We start from the raw sequence: 14,589 nt of genomic DNA on the forward strand, positions 1-14,589 counted from the left end.
AATTCCATAATCAAGCTAGTTTTCCTACTAAGTTCTAGGGCAGGAGTTTTCTTTTTTCGGAAATTTTATTTGGATAAAGAAATATGGTCAAAAAGTTAAAACGGTGCAAATGGTTATACAAAGAAAAACAAGTCTCTCTTCTATCGTTACCCCTAGTTCCTGGACCGCGGGTTCTTAACTTGGGTTAGGAACTGCAGTCTAAGGATTTCTAGAGTAATGTGAATTTTCTCAATGCATAATTTTCAATGTACAGATAATTTTGCTCGTTTGTGGGGAGAGGATCCAAACTTTTACCTGAGCCTTAAAAGGGTCCGTGATGCAGAGAACCTGCTGAAGTAACCGATGCGCCCGAGTGACTCGGAATGGGGGGTGCAGATATCCTGTAATAATTTGTCCCCGTGTGAAAAGTCTACCCCTATCCACACCACTCCACTTCACTCCGGGGCCGCTTGGAAAGGACGCTCCCCGTGGGAGGAATCCAGCTCTTCCTAAGTTTTCCGCCTGCCGCATTCCTCCCCTCCGGCGCGTCGGCGTGCTCTTACGTCATGACGCCGCACACGCAGCCCCGCCCCTGCAGAGATCGGCGCTGGGACGGAACCCGGGTTCCTCTCAAACCCGGAATGTGAGGCTTTGGCCTGGGTGGCCCCTGTTTTGTGTCCCACTTTTTACTCGGGCCTGCGTCCGCTGCCGCCGTCCCTCACTTTGCCCTCGGAGAAGGCAGGGCGGCCGTGCCTCCTGCCGTGCGCCCGCGTGGCTGCCACCGCCCCTCCGAATCCTCCGGGGCCGCAGAGGGGTTCGCTACGGAGGGAGGTGCGGGCCTTCGGGAGGAGGAGGCGGAGGAGGCGGAGGAGGAGGGAAGGAAGATGGCGGCCGTGGAACTAGAGTGGATCCCGGAGACTCTCTATAACACCGCCATCTCCGCTGTCGTGGACAACTACATCCGCTCCCGCCGAGACATCCGCTCCTTGCCCGAGAACATCCAGTTTGATGTTTACTACAAGGTATGCGCCGTGGGCCTGCTCTCTGCTCTCCTCCAGCAACCCCGGGGGCCGCACCCCCTTCCACGTCTGCGAACCCCCGCAGTTAACCCCTCACCCCTCGCAGCAGGCTTGCCTCCCGAAACGTCTGGTGTGGTGTCCGCGTTGCCAATGGAGAAGCACCCTATCTCCCCATGCCGTCTCTTAAGCTTTGGGGCATTGAAATCTTTCTAAGGAGTCTTGTCCCCTTTTGGTGTTCCCTTCTACACAGTGGCCCTCTTGGGTAGGCCTTTTGCGTGGACTTCCTCTGTCGCGCCCCTATCCCACCTAGTCCTTTCCTTCTAGCCAGTATCTTCAGGATAATTTTCCACCCTCTCCTTCCAGTTAAGTGTCAGCATCAGCTGGACTTTTTTCCGTGCTCCTCCCCCGACCCCTTCCTATTTTCTCATCTCGCCGCCTTCCTTACCCGAGTGTTTTGGTGTTTTTGCTTTGTGTTCCTTCGTTTCTCCTTTCCCAATTGGGAAGGAGTTAGGGATTTTTGGAAATGATCTGTGTGTTTTATTTGCATATTCTTTAAAGCTTTGTTTTTTTGTGGGAGAAGAGGGGCTCTGTACTTGAAGTTGAATTAGGGATTTTGTGAAAATGGGAGTGCTGATCAACTGTTTGAAAAGGACAGAGAGAGATCTTTACTGAAAGAGAAAAATACTTTAGATGGTGTTCCTGTGTTTGAAAGTTGCAATCTTGCAGCATTCTTAAATCGCTCCCCCTCAAAAATCTGAACAGAAAGTCTCGCAAACCACTCTCCAAGGAGTTTCAAGGGTAAGTGTCCTTAGTTGTGGACTATTTTTGCTGTGTTTTGAGAGTGTAGAGAACTTTATGCACTCAGAGCCTGCCTTTTTCTCTCCCCCACATTTGAATGTGAACACTGGATTTATTATTCAGCCCTCCTTGTCTTGAATCTGCGTCGATAACTCCTAGGTAGAATGTAATTTATTTTTTAGACCTTAAATACTTCCTCTTGATCTGTAAGTTGGCTGGAACAGTGTAAACTGACATTTTAACAAATGTGTATGTTCTTATGTATGTACGGTGTTTTATGGCATTGTTTTATGGGAAAGATTGTCTGCTTTCTCCAACCCTAGAATTTTTTTTTTTTCCCAGAATTAGCAGTTCTTCTAAACCTAGCTGCTTTGCACCAGTTCTAACAATTAAAGTGGGGTTTCCCCCCTAAATATTTGGAGAAGATTCATTTAGGTCATGCATATTATTATTTTGGATTTAGAGAAAAAGCTCCCTGTATTCCTAATCCCTTTGATACATTGATTTACTTTTGTGTATATCTAAGGAAGTTTTGTTCATTTAAGATGCATTCCTCCCCAGGAAGGACAAATTAGATGTATCTTTCTCAGCCTGGGAAACTGCAGCTTTGTGTGTGCTCTCTGTCCATTTTATTAAATCATATGTAATCTTGTACCGCATATGTAATCTCTCAGAGGAAATCATTAGGAATGTAATCAAAGTATATTTACTAGTTGAATTCGCTCAGAATACTTGAATATTTTCTAGTAACTTTCACTTCTAATTGAAGCTTTTCATTTGAAGATTATTAGTATGAACAGATGGTGGTTTTGTCAGAATTTCTGTTTCACATAGTTCACAGTTTTATTCTTGCTCCTTTTTGGTACACTTTTACTTCTTATTGAGAGTATGGCATTGTGCTAAGATGAGGGAGGTGTTAAATATGTGCCTGTAACTGTGTTAAGTAGTTTTATGTGTTATCTTGTTTAATCTTCAGAATTAAACTGTGAAGTACAGTACAGTATAACCCTGCTTTATTGGTGAGAAAGTTAAGTAATTAAAGTCTCAAACCTCATGTTTAGTTTCTGAGTTCCTTGCTTTTTTACTTAGCTATCTATCTTAAGATAGTGGATTATTTTAATGAAAGGTATTATAACACTAATTTTTTTATTAGCCTCTATAGAAGTAGAGTGAAAGTCAGTCCCAGGACTCTATTCTAGTCTTCAGTGGAGATAAAAGAATAAATTATTCTTTTTATTAAAATAAAAAAAAAATTGATGGGGTCTTGCTATTTTGCCCAGTCTGGTCTTGAACTTCTGGGCTCAAGCTATCCTCCTGCCTCAGTCTACTGATTAGCTAAGACTACAGGCATATGCCACTGCACCTGGCTTTTCTTCCTTTTGAACACTGTATTAGCATATACATGTAAGAAACTTTTCTTGTGGAGACAGGATCTTACTCTGTTGCCCAGGCTGGAGTGCAGTGGTGATCATAGCTCACTGCAGCCTTGAACCCCTGGGCTTAAGCAGTCTTTCCATCTCAGCCTCCTGACTAGCTGGGACTACAGGTGCATGCCACCCATGCCTAGCTAATTTTTTGTATAGATGAGGTCTTGATATATTGCCCAGGCTGGAGAAACTTTTTAAAGCAATATAATTGCACACATAAATACAAGATACTCATCCCCTGCCCAACTTGTGAAAATTTTAGGAAGCTTACTGTTTACGATTTTCAGTTTTCTGCACTTTAAAGCCAAGGAGAATTTCATAATTACATCTCTCTTGCAGTCCAAATTTCCATCAGTAGGCATAGTCATAGACAAAATGGTAGTATTTGTGGAATCGTAAATTTCCCTATTCTGCTTGTTTGGTGTAGTACAGTATGACTGTGTTAATTTTTGTAATAGCTTCAGATAAAGGCACAATCATAAAACATTAGGAGATGGGGTTATGAAATGAGTGGAAGGTAAAGAAGTAGGAATATTGACTGCTCCATAAGCAGGGAAGGGAGAGAATAGAAAGGGTAAAATATGAATTTTTTTTTTTTTAAAGAATGGAAGACATTAGAATATATTTGTTGGCTGAATGGCAGAAACCAAGAGAGTGAGGTTAAATATCCAAGTGAGGTGGGAAATAAGTTTTGGAACAAGGTCCCTGAGCAGGAACATGAGTTGATGATTCTTGCCTGTTTTTGGTCCTCCTTCACCGTGCATAAATTAAGGTATTATCCTTATATTGGAGTTGGGGAAAGAAATCTTCTAAGATCAGAACAAAAGAATTAAAGATATAAAGGCGCAGGGCTCACACCCATAATTCCAACACTTTGGGAAGCTGAAGCAGGAGGATCACTTGAGCGCAGGAGTTCAAGACCAGCCTAGGCAACATAAGTGAGACCCTCGTCTCTACAAAAGGTAGAAAAAATTATCCAGGCATGGTGGTGCCTGCCTGTCATCCCAGCTACTCGGGAGGCTGAGGTGAGAGGATTGCTTGAGACCGGGAGGTCAGAGCCTGCAGTGAGCTGTTATTGTGCCACTGCACTCCAGCCTGGGCAACAGAGGGAGATCCTATCTCAAAACAAAACAAGTCATTAATATAGGTAAGTTTGTAAGAACGATTGTCACGAATGAGGAGGTGAGTTCATTTGCTGAGGGTAAGTGATAGGAGTGGTAGCTTTTATGTAGGAAGTCTAAACAGAAGTTGGGAATGTCTAGTGAGGTGTATGAGAAGGAAAGATGACTAAAAATATGTAAAAGAATTGACAGTTCAATAAAAATCAGAATCCTACAAAATACAGTCATGTGTTGCTTAATGACAGGGATATGTTCTGAGAAATGCATTAGGTGATTTCATGCTTGTGGGAACATCGGAGAGTATACTTATATAAGCCTAGATGGTATAGTCTACTACACACCTAGGTTATATGATAGCCTATTGCTTTTAGGCTACAAACTCGTACAGCATGTTACTTTACTGAGTACTGTAGGCAGTTGTAAGACAATAGTAAGTACTTGTGTATCTAAACCAGGGGTGTCCAATCTTTTGGCTTCCCTGGGCCGCATTGGAAGAAGATAAATTGTCTTGGGCCACACATAAAATACACTAACGATACCTGATAAGCTGAGGAAAAAAAATCTTATAATGTTTTAAGAAAGTTAACGCATTTCTGTTGGGTTGCATTCAAAGATGTCCTGGGGACCAGGTGCGGTGGCTCATGCCTGTAATCTCAGCTCTTAGGGAGGCAGAGGTGGGAGGATAGCTTGAACACAGGAGTTCGAGGCCTCCCTGGGTGATAAAGTGAGACTCCGTTCTTCACAAAAAGAAAAAAAAAAGTAACTCAAAGCTGACCTGGGCCACATGCGGCCCACTGGCTGTGCATTGGGCAAGCTTCATCTAAACATAGAAAAGGTACAATACAAATACAGTATAAAAGATAAGAAATGGTACACCTGTATAGGGCACTTACCGTGAATGGAACTTTTAGGACTAGAAGTTGCTCTGGTAAGTCAGTGAGTGAGTAGTGAGTGAATGTGAAGGCCTAAGACATCACTGTACACTACTGTAGACGTTATAAACAGTGTATACTTAGTCTACTCTAAATTAATGTTAAAAAAAATAAAGTAATTGGACTACAGTGTCACTAGGCAATAGGAACTTTTCAGCTCTATTATAATCTTATGGGGCCACCTTTGTGTCTGCAGTCGGTTGTTGACTGAAACTTTATGTGGCATGTGATTGCAATGGCTTGGATTCTGAAGTTTTCTCTCCAAGGGCGTGCAACCATTTTGGTATAAAAGCGGATAAGATGAAGTGAAAGAATTGTAAGTCAGATGGAGTGATATATGCCTGTAGTCCCATCGTAGCTACCCAGGAATCTGAGGCAGGAAGATGATTTGAGTCCAGAAGTTGAAGGTTGTAGTGTGCTAGCTGTGGTTGTGCCTGTGAATACTGCACTCCAGCCTGGGCAGCAAAATCGTCACTTAAAAGAAAATTCTAGAACTCTATACAGAGTGAAAGGAAATAGAGACGGGGCTAGGTTCTTATTCTAAAGAATGAAGTTTATGGCCAGGCATGGTAGCTCATACCTGTAATCCCAACAGTTTGGGAGGCCAAGCCGGGAGGGTCTCTTGAGTCCAGGAGTTCAAGACTGGCCAGGGCTATGTAGTGAGACTCCATCTCTAAAAAAAAAAAATGAAGTTTATGATCTTTTTATTTTAACTACTGAAGGTCTATTTTGTGTTTTTTCCAAATACAAAGTCTGCCATAGAGTTAAGCTTTGTCTGGGTGAAGTGTTTCAGTAGTGTGTTCTATGTATAGTTTTCACTGTCTTAATGTTTTTTTTTTGGAAACAGTCTTGCTCTGTTGCCTGGGCTGAAGTGCATAGGCACAATCTCAGCTCACTGCAACCTCTGCCTCCCGGTTTCAAGTGATTCTCCCGCCTCAGCCTACCAAGTAGCTGGGATTACAGGTGCCTGCCATCACGCCCAGCTGATTTTTGCATTTTTAGTAGAGATGGGGTTTTACCTTGTTGGCCAGGCTGATCTTGAACTCCTGACCTCAGGTGATCTGCCCACCTTGGCATCCCAAAGTGCTGGGATTACAGGAGTGAGCCACTGCACCCGGCCTCCCTAATGATTTTTTTAAAAATTAAAGTATTATGCTGAAAAGAAAAAAGGAAATAAAAATAAATACCATGCTGAAAACCATACTAATTAGGTTTTGATGTAGGATCAGAGTTAATTTTTTATTTTTCTCTATATATTTCAGTTGTATAGCTATATACAGCCTGAACCAACATTCAGTTTTCTGAGAATTTAAAAAAATTCACTGATGGCCAGGCATGGTGGCTCATGTCTGTAATCTCAGCACTTTGGGGGCCATGGTGGGAGGATTTTGCTTGAGTCCAGGAGTTTGAGACCAGCGTGGGCAACATAGTGAGATCCCATCTCTAAAAAAAAAGAAAAAATTAGCCATGTGTGGTGTTGTATGCGTATAGTCGCAGCTACTCAGGAGGCTGAGGCAGGAAGATTGCTTGAGCCCAGGAGGCTGAGGTTGCAGTAAACTGTCATTGCACCACCATACTCCAACCTGGGTGACAGGATGAGACCTTGTCTCAAAAAAAAAAAAAATTAAATTTGGCTACTAAAATTATAAAAGTGTCAGAATAAATTATTGGGTCAATATTTTGCAATGGGAAATGACCAGAATTTCTTCTTCTTTTTTTTTTTTTTTTGAGACGGAGTCTGGCTCTGTCGCCCAGGCTGGAGTGCAGTGGCCGGATCTCAGCTCACTGCAAGCTCCGCCTCCCGGGTTCACGCCATTCTCCTGCCTCAGCCTCCCAAGTAGCTGGGACTACAGGCGCCTGCCACCACGCCCGGCTAATTTTTTGTGTTTTTAGTAGAGACGGGGTTTCACCGTGTTGGCCAGGATGGTCTCGATCTCCTGACCTCATGATCCGCCCGTCTCAGCCTCCCAAAGTGCTGGGATTACAGGCGTGAGCCACCGTGCCTGGCCCTCCAGAATTTCTTCTTTAAAGAAATTGTTTTTCTTTTTTAAGACACAAGGCCTCCCTGTGTCTCCCAGGCTGTAGTGCAGTGGCATAATCATAGCTCACTGCAGCCTTTGAACTCCTGGCCCCAAGTGATCCTCCTGCCTCATCCTCCGTGCATACTGCCACACCTGGTTAATTAAAAAAAAAATTTCACCTTCCTGTAGGAGATAACAACAAAAAAAACCTTAATTTTTTTTTTTTTTTTTGTGGAGACTGACTGTATCTCACTTTGTTGCCCAAGCTGGTCTTGAACCTTAGCCTCAGGCAGTCTTCCCACCTCAGCCCCGCAAAGTGCTGGGATTACAGGTGTGAGTCACTGTGCCCAGCCTAAAAAGTTATTTTTAAGGTAATGTACAAATTATGAAAATGTCAAACACTATAAAAGTAAGTGACCAGGAGCAGTGGCCCATGCCTGTAATCCCAGCACTTTGGGAGACCAAGGCGGGAGGAGGATTGCTTGATCACAAGAGTTCGAGACCAGCCTTGGCAACATAGGGAGACACTGTCTTTACCAGAAAAAAAAAAAAATTATTCAGGCAGGGTGGTACATGCCTGTGGTCCCAGTTGCTTGGGAGTCTGAGGTGGAAGGATCATTTGAAGCTTGGGAAGTCGAGGCCGCTCAATGAGCTGTGATTGTGCCACTGCACACTAGCCTGGGCAACACAGCGAGAACTTCTCTCAAAGGAAAAAAAGTAATGCAAAAATAATTTAAAAATCTATCTTTACCTCTTGTCTTATCTTGCCAACACTGTAATGCCATCTTGGCATGAAGAAGGCATTTCTAAGAATGAAACCAGAACCCAGAAGGAGAAAAAAGAAATTGATGTGGGAATGCATTAGAAAGTAGAGCCAGGACCGGTGGCTCACTCCTGTAATCTGAGAACTTTGAGAGGCCAAGGTGGGAGGATGGCTTGAGCCTAAGAGTTTTAGACCTGCCTGGGTAACATAGGGAGACCCCGTCTCTACAAAAAAATTAAAAATTATTCAGGCATGGTGGCACATGCCTGTGGTCCAAGCTGCTCAGTCGGATCGCTTGGGCCTGGGATGTTCGAGGCTGCAGTGAGTGGTTATCATGACACTGCACTCAGCTTCCGGAGTGAGACACTGTCTCTCTCACACACACACACACACACACACAAAAAGGCTGGGCATGGTAGCTCATGCCTGTAATCCCAGCACTTTGAGAGGCCGAGACAGGCATTGCTTAAGCCTGGGAATTCAAGACTAGCCTGGGTAACATGGCAAAATGGTGTCTCTACCAAAAACAATAAAAAATTAGCCAGGCCTGGCGACATACACCTGTAGTGCCAGTTACTTGGGAGAATTGCTTGAGCCCAGGATGCGGAGGTTGCGGTGAGCCAAGATCATGCTATTGCACTGCAGACAGATTGAGACTGTCTCAAAAAAAAAAAAAAAAAAAAAAAAAATTGTAAGCACACTTTAAAAATTTAACACTATGCAAATGACATCATTTGACAGATGAAGGGCATGTTTTCTAATACAGAAAGATCTAATACTAATCAGTTTGAAAAAGGCAACTAAGGCAACTAATTCATGTCCCAAAAACCAGCTTACAGAAGAGGAAATATGAATGGCCAATGAACATTAAAGGATAATCAACTGAAATACAAATTCAAATGCAAGATGAAGCCAGATGCAAGGTAATCATGATGATGATGAAAGAAAATCTGGAGGAATTAAACTTAATTGTTACCTAGCTATAACAATTAAGGTAATATGGTATTGGCACATGGATTGACAAATAGACCAATGGACCAAAATGAACAGTCCAGAAACAGACTGGCACATATACTATAACCTGTATTATGATAAAAGTGACATGGCACGATGATAGGGAAAGGAAAGTCAAATCAATGGTATTGGTTAATTTCTGTATCAGGGAAGAAAATATCTTGACTTTACCTCACACCACACACAAAAGTCATTTCCACATAAATTGCTGATCTAAATGTGAAAAAAGTGTTTTAGAAAAAAAGTTTCGGCCGGGCGCGGTGGCTCAAGCCTGTAATCCCAGCACTTTGGGAGGCCGAGACGGGTGGATCGCGAGGTCAGGAGATCGAGACCAACCTAGCTAACACGGCGAAACCCTGTCTGTACTAAAAAATACAAAAAACTAGCCGGGCGAGTTGGCGGGCGCCTGTAGTCCCAGCTACTTGGGAGGCTGAGGCAGGAGAATGGCGTAAACCTGGGAGGTGGAGCTTGCAGTGAGCTGAGATCTGGCCACTGCACTCCAGCCTGGGCGACAGAGCCAGACTCCGTCTCAAAAAAAAAAAAAAAAGAAAAAGAAAAAAAGTTTCTTTATGTCAGCAAAGATTAATTTGGATCTCAAAGTGGTTAAATATAAAGGAAGTGTGATAAATTGGTGCTATATTAAGATCAAGAACATCTCATCAAAGTATATCATTAAGCAAGTGAAGAGTCAAGCCACAGAGTGGGAGAAGATATTTGCAGTACCTGTATCTGACAAAGGACTCCTTGTACACCTAAAGAACTATACACATTAATAACAGAGAAAAGACTGGGCGCAGTGGTTCATGCCTGTAATCCCAGCACTTTGAGAGGCTGAGGCAGGTGGATCACCTGAGGTCAGGAGTTCGAGACCAGCCTGGCCAACATGGTGAAACCCCATCTCCACTAAAAATAAAAAAACCAGCCAGGCATAGTAATCCCACCTACTTGGGAGTCTGAGGCAGGAGAATTGCTTGAACCCCGGAGAAGGAGGTTGCAGCGAGCTGAGATCGCGCCATCGCACTCCAGGCTAGGCGACACAGCAAGACTGTGTCTCCAAAAAAAAAAAAAAAACGCAGAGAAAAATACTCAGTTTTTTGTTTGTTTGTTTGAAGAGAATTTGAATAGCATCCCAAAAGAAAATATTCAAAAGGCCAAACATTTAGAAAGCAACTCAACCTTATTTTGTCTTCAGAGAAGTAGTGTTTTACTGTACACCCATCACAGTGACTCAATGAAAATGTTAGGAAGGATATGGAGAAATAAAAAACTCTCATACGTTGTTAATGGGAATGTAAGTTGATATGCCATTTTGAAAAAGTAGCATTATGTACTAAAACTGAACATAAACATACCCTGTAACCCAGTAATGCTACTTCAAGATATATACGCTTATGAATGTTCATAGCACTGCTATTCATAATAGCCCAAAGGTGGAAACTGTCTAAATAACCCATCAATAGAAGAATATTAATAAAGAGTGGGATAATCATATAGTTGAATATTACACAATGAAAATGAGCAACAACTACTTGAAATAATATGAATGAATCTTGCAGATGATACTGAGTGAAATAAACCAGTCACAGGAATGTGTACCAGAGGTTCCTAAACTTTTTCCCTTTATAGTTCATGGCAACCCCAGGCCAAAAGAAATACTTGACAGTTCTGTTTATTAAGTAGTTAGATCCAAAAAACTTCGTATTATTTATGTCCTAACAACTTAAGATCTATTTTTTTAAATGCACAAAAATTGAAGAAAAAAACTTTCATTGTTAGACAACCACCTTAACCAATGGGATGTTTGTGTGTTGGGCACTGTACAGCATCTCAAACCTTGGAGTCAGATTGGATACCACCACTCTCATCTTTTTTTTGAGACGGACTCTCACTTTTTTGCCAAGCCTGGAGTGCAGTGGCATGATCTCTGCTCACTTGCGCCTTTGCCTTCTGAGTTCAAGCAGTTCTGCCTCAGCCTCCCCAGTAGCTTGGATTACAGGTGCGTGCCACCACACCTGACTGATTTTTTATATTTTTGGTAGAAACAGGTTTCACTATGTTGGCCAAACTGGTCTCGAACTCCTGACCTCAAGTGATCTGCCTGCCTTGGCCTCCCAAAGTGCTGGGATTACAGGCGTGAGCCACCGCGCCCAGCTTCATCTGATGTTCCATATTGACTTTTGCATATTACTCTTTTTATCACAGCAACCACTGAAAACACAACTTCATAAAGATGTCATTGAAAGCAATGTAGTGTAGCAATCTAGTATTTGGTATAGTGCAATGCAGATGTTGAATGTTGTTTCTCTCAAATTAAGAATATCTTGCAGTGCGTCAGGGTACCTTGTTGCAGTTTGGAAACTGTGGGTGTATAATACATGATCCCATTTATATGAAGTTCAAAACAGGCAAAATTTAGTTGTTGGAAGTAGACACTATCCTTGGACAGTAGTGATGATACAGGGACAGATATGAGGGGAGGCTTCTGAGATTCTGGTTATACTTTTTTATTATCTGGATGCTGGTTACAAGTGAAAATTTATCCAGCTTCACATTTAAAATATTTGAGTTGTTCACTGTTCTGTATGCATGTTATACTTCGATTTAAAATTTTAAAAATAGGCTGGGTGTGGTGGCTCATGCCCATAATCCTAGCACTTTGGGAGGCTGAGGTGGGTGGATTACTTGAGGTCAGGAATTCGACACCAGCCTGGACAGCATGGTGAAACCCCGTCTCTACTAAAAATACAAAACTTAGCTGGGCGTGGTGGCAGGTGCCTGTAATCCCAGCTACTCGGGAGGCTAAGGCAGAAGAATCACTTGAACCTGGGAGGTGGCAGTTGCATGAGCTGGGATTGCACAGCTGCACCCCAACCTGGGCGACAGAGTGAGACCCTGTCTCAAAAGAGAGAGGAAAAAAAGAAGTTTTAAAGTAACATCAGCCTTCACCTATCAGATTGTCATGCTTTAAAAATTCAAATCGGCCGGGCGCGGTGGCTCAAGCTGTAATCCAGCACTTTGGGAGGCCGAGTCGGGCGGATCACGAGGTCAGGAGATCGAGACCATCTGGCTAACACGGTGAAACCCCGTCTCTACTAAAAATTACAAAAAACTAGCCGGGCGAGGTGGTGGGCGCCTGTAGTCCAGCTGCTCGGGAGGCTGAGGCAGGAGAATGGCGTGAACCCGGGAGGCGGAGCTTGCAGTGAGCCGAGATCCGGCCACAGCACTCCAGCCTGGGCAACAGAGCGAGACTCCGTCTCAAAAAAAAAAAAAAAAAAAAAATTCAAATCACTCATACCCTTTAACCAACAATACCATTTAAAGAATTTTTCCTCCAGGAATACTTGTTGAATGTGTGGAAAATCCTATTAAAGGATATTCAGTGTTTGTTCATAAATAGCATTGTTTATGATGGCAAAAATTGAAAACAACCGTATGCTAATCAGAAATGGAATATCACAGTGCATTTGTAAAGAATGAGTATTCTATATATACTAGAGTAGAGATGCCAGAACATAGAGCAAGTAGGGAGAATAAAAAGTTTGTTACAAAGTAGTGTGAATAGAATCATCTTGTGTGTGTGTGTGTGTGTTTTTTTTTTTTTTTTTTTTTTGAGACGGAGTCTCGCTCTGCCACCCAGGCTGGAGTGCTGTGGCCAGATCTCAGCTCACTGCAAGCTCCGCCTCCCGGGTTCACGCCATTCTCCTGCCTCAGCCTCCGGAGTAGCTGGGACTACAGGCGCCCGCCACCTCGCCCAGCTAATTTTTTTGTATTTTTTAGTAGAGACGGGGTTTCACCGTGTTAACCAGGATGGTCTCGATCTCCTGACCTCGCGATCCACCCGTCTCGGCCTCCCAAAGTGCTGGGATTACAGGCTTGAGCCACCGCGCCCGGCCGTGTGTGTGTTTTGTTTTTCTTTTTTTGGTAGAAGTGGGGTCTGGCTGTGTTGCCCAGGCTGGTCTTGAATTCCTGGCATTAGGCGGTCTTCCTGCTGTGGCTTCCTAAAGTGCTAGCATTATAGGTATGAGCCACTTTGCCTAGCCCCCATTGTGGGTTTTTTGTTTGTTTGTTTTGAGACAGGGTCTTGCTCTGTTACCCAGGCTGGAATGCAGTGGTGCAATCACCACTCACTATAACCTCCACCACCTAGGCTCAAGTGATTCTCCCTAGTAGCTGGGACTTACAGGTGTTTACTGCATGCTCAGCTAATTTTTGTATAGAGATGAGGTTTTGCCACGTTGTTCAGGCTGGTGTTGAACTCCTGGGTTCAAGTGATCTTCCTGCCACAGCCTTCCAAAGTGTTGGGATTATAGGCATGAGCCCCATGCCTGACTGTGTTTTGTTTTTCTTTTTTGTTTTTTTAATATGGGGAAAATATGTATATTCATTTGTTTGCATTGAAAGAAGAATATAGGGGAACACAACAAAATTTTAATGGTGTTTACTCAAGGGGTAGGATCGCAGTTGCTTTTTACTTTGTACATATATGCTCTATTTTTTTTTAAGACGGAATTTCACTCTTTTTGCCCAAACTGGAGTGCAGTGGCATCTACAACCTCCGTTTCCCAGGTTCAATCGATTCTTCTGCCTCAGCCTCCTGAATAGCTGGGATTACAGGTGCCCACCACCACACCTGGCTAATTTTTTGTATTTTTAGTAGAGACGGGGTTTCACCGTGTTAACCAGGATGGTCTCGATCTCCTGACCTCGCGATCCACCCGTCTCGGCCTCCCAAAGTGCTGGGATTACAGGCTTGAGCCACCGCGCCCGGCCGTGTGTGTGTTTTGTTTTTCTTTTTTTGGTAGAAGTGGGGTCTGGCTGTGTTGCCCAGGCTGGTCTTGAATTCCTGGCATTAGGCGGTCTTCCTGCTGTGGCTTCCTAAAGTGCTAGCATTATAGGTATGAGCCACTTTGCCTAGCCCCCATTGTGGGTTTTTTGTTTGTTTGTTTTGAGACAGGGTCTTGCTCTGTTACCCAGGCTGGAATGCAGTGGTGCAATCACCACTCACTATAACCTCCACCACCTAGGCTCAAGTGATTCTCCCTAGTAGCTGGGACTTACAGGTGTTTACTGCATGCTCAGCTAATTTTTGTATAGAGATGAGGTTTTGCCACGTTGTTCAGGCTGGTGTTGAACTCCTGGGTTCAAGTGATCTTCCTGCCACAGCCTTCCAAAGTGTTGGGATTATAGGCATGAGCCACCATGCCTGACTGTGTTTTGTTTTTCTTTTTTGTTTTTTTAATATGGGGAAAATATGTATATTCATTTGTTTGCATTGAAAGAAGAATATAGGGGAACACAACAAAATTTTAATGGTGTTTACTCAAGGGGTAGGATCGCAGTTGCTTTTTACTTTGTACATATATGCTCTATTTTTTTTTAAGACGGAATTTCACTCTTTTTGCCCAAACTGGAGTGCAGTGGCATCTACAACCTCGTTTCCCAGGTTCAATCGATTCTTCTGCCTCAGCCTCCTGAATAGCTGGGATTACAGGTGCCCACCACCACACCTGGCTAA

The 14,589-nt window shown here is 43.3% G+C and overlaps 1 protein-coding gene across 2 annotated transcripts in view; it reads left to right on the forward strand.

The window, feature by feature from the left end:
- The first annotated feature begins 555 nt into the window (after positions 1–555).
- The window catches only part of APPBP2 (amyloid beta precursor protein binding protein 2), an 82,621-nt gene continuing 68,587 nt past the window's right edge, over positions 556–14,589 (forward strand). Inside the window, exon 1 of one of the 2 annotated variants that reach the window (XM_033183774.1) lies at positions 556–1,001. In XM_033183774.1, coding sequence (XP_033039665.1) covers positions 864–1,001 — 138 coding nt within the window. In that variant the 5' untranslated portion in view covers positions 556–863. The remainder of the gene's footprint in view (positions 1,002–14,589) is intronic. The other variant, XM_033183776.1, reaches the window with a different exon arrangement.

Source organism: Trachypithecus francoisi, unplaced genomic scaffold (assembly GCF_009764315.1).
Source record: "Trachypithecus francoisi isolate TF-2019V2 unplaced genomic scaffold, Tfra_2.0 Lachesis_group20, whole genome shotgun sequence".
In the NCBI taxonomy this organism is placed as follows: domain Eukaryota; kingdom Metazoa; phylum Chordata; class Mammalia; order Primates; family Cercopithecidae; genus Trachypithecus; species Trachypithecus francoisi.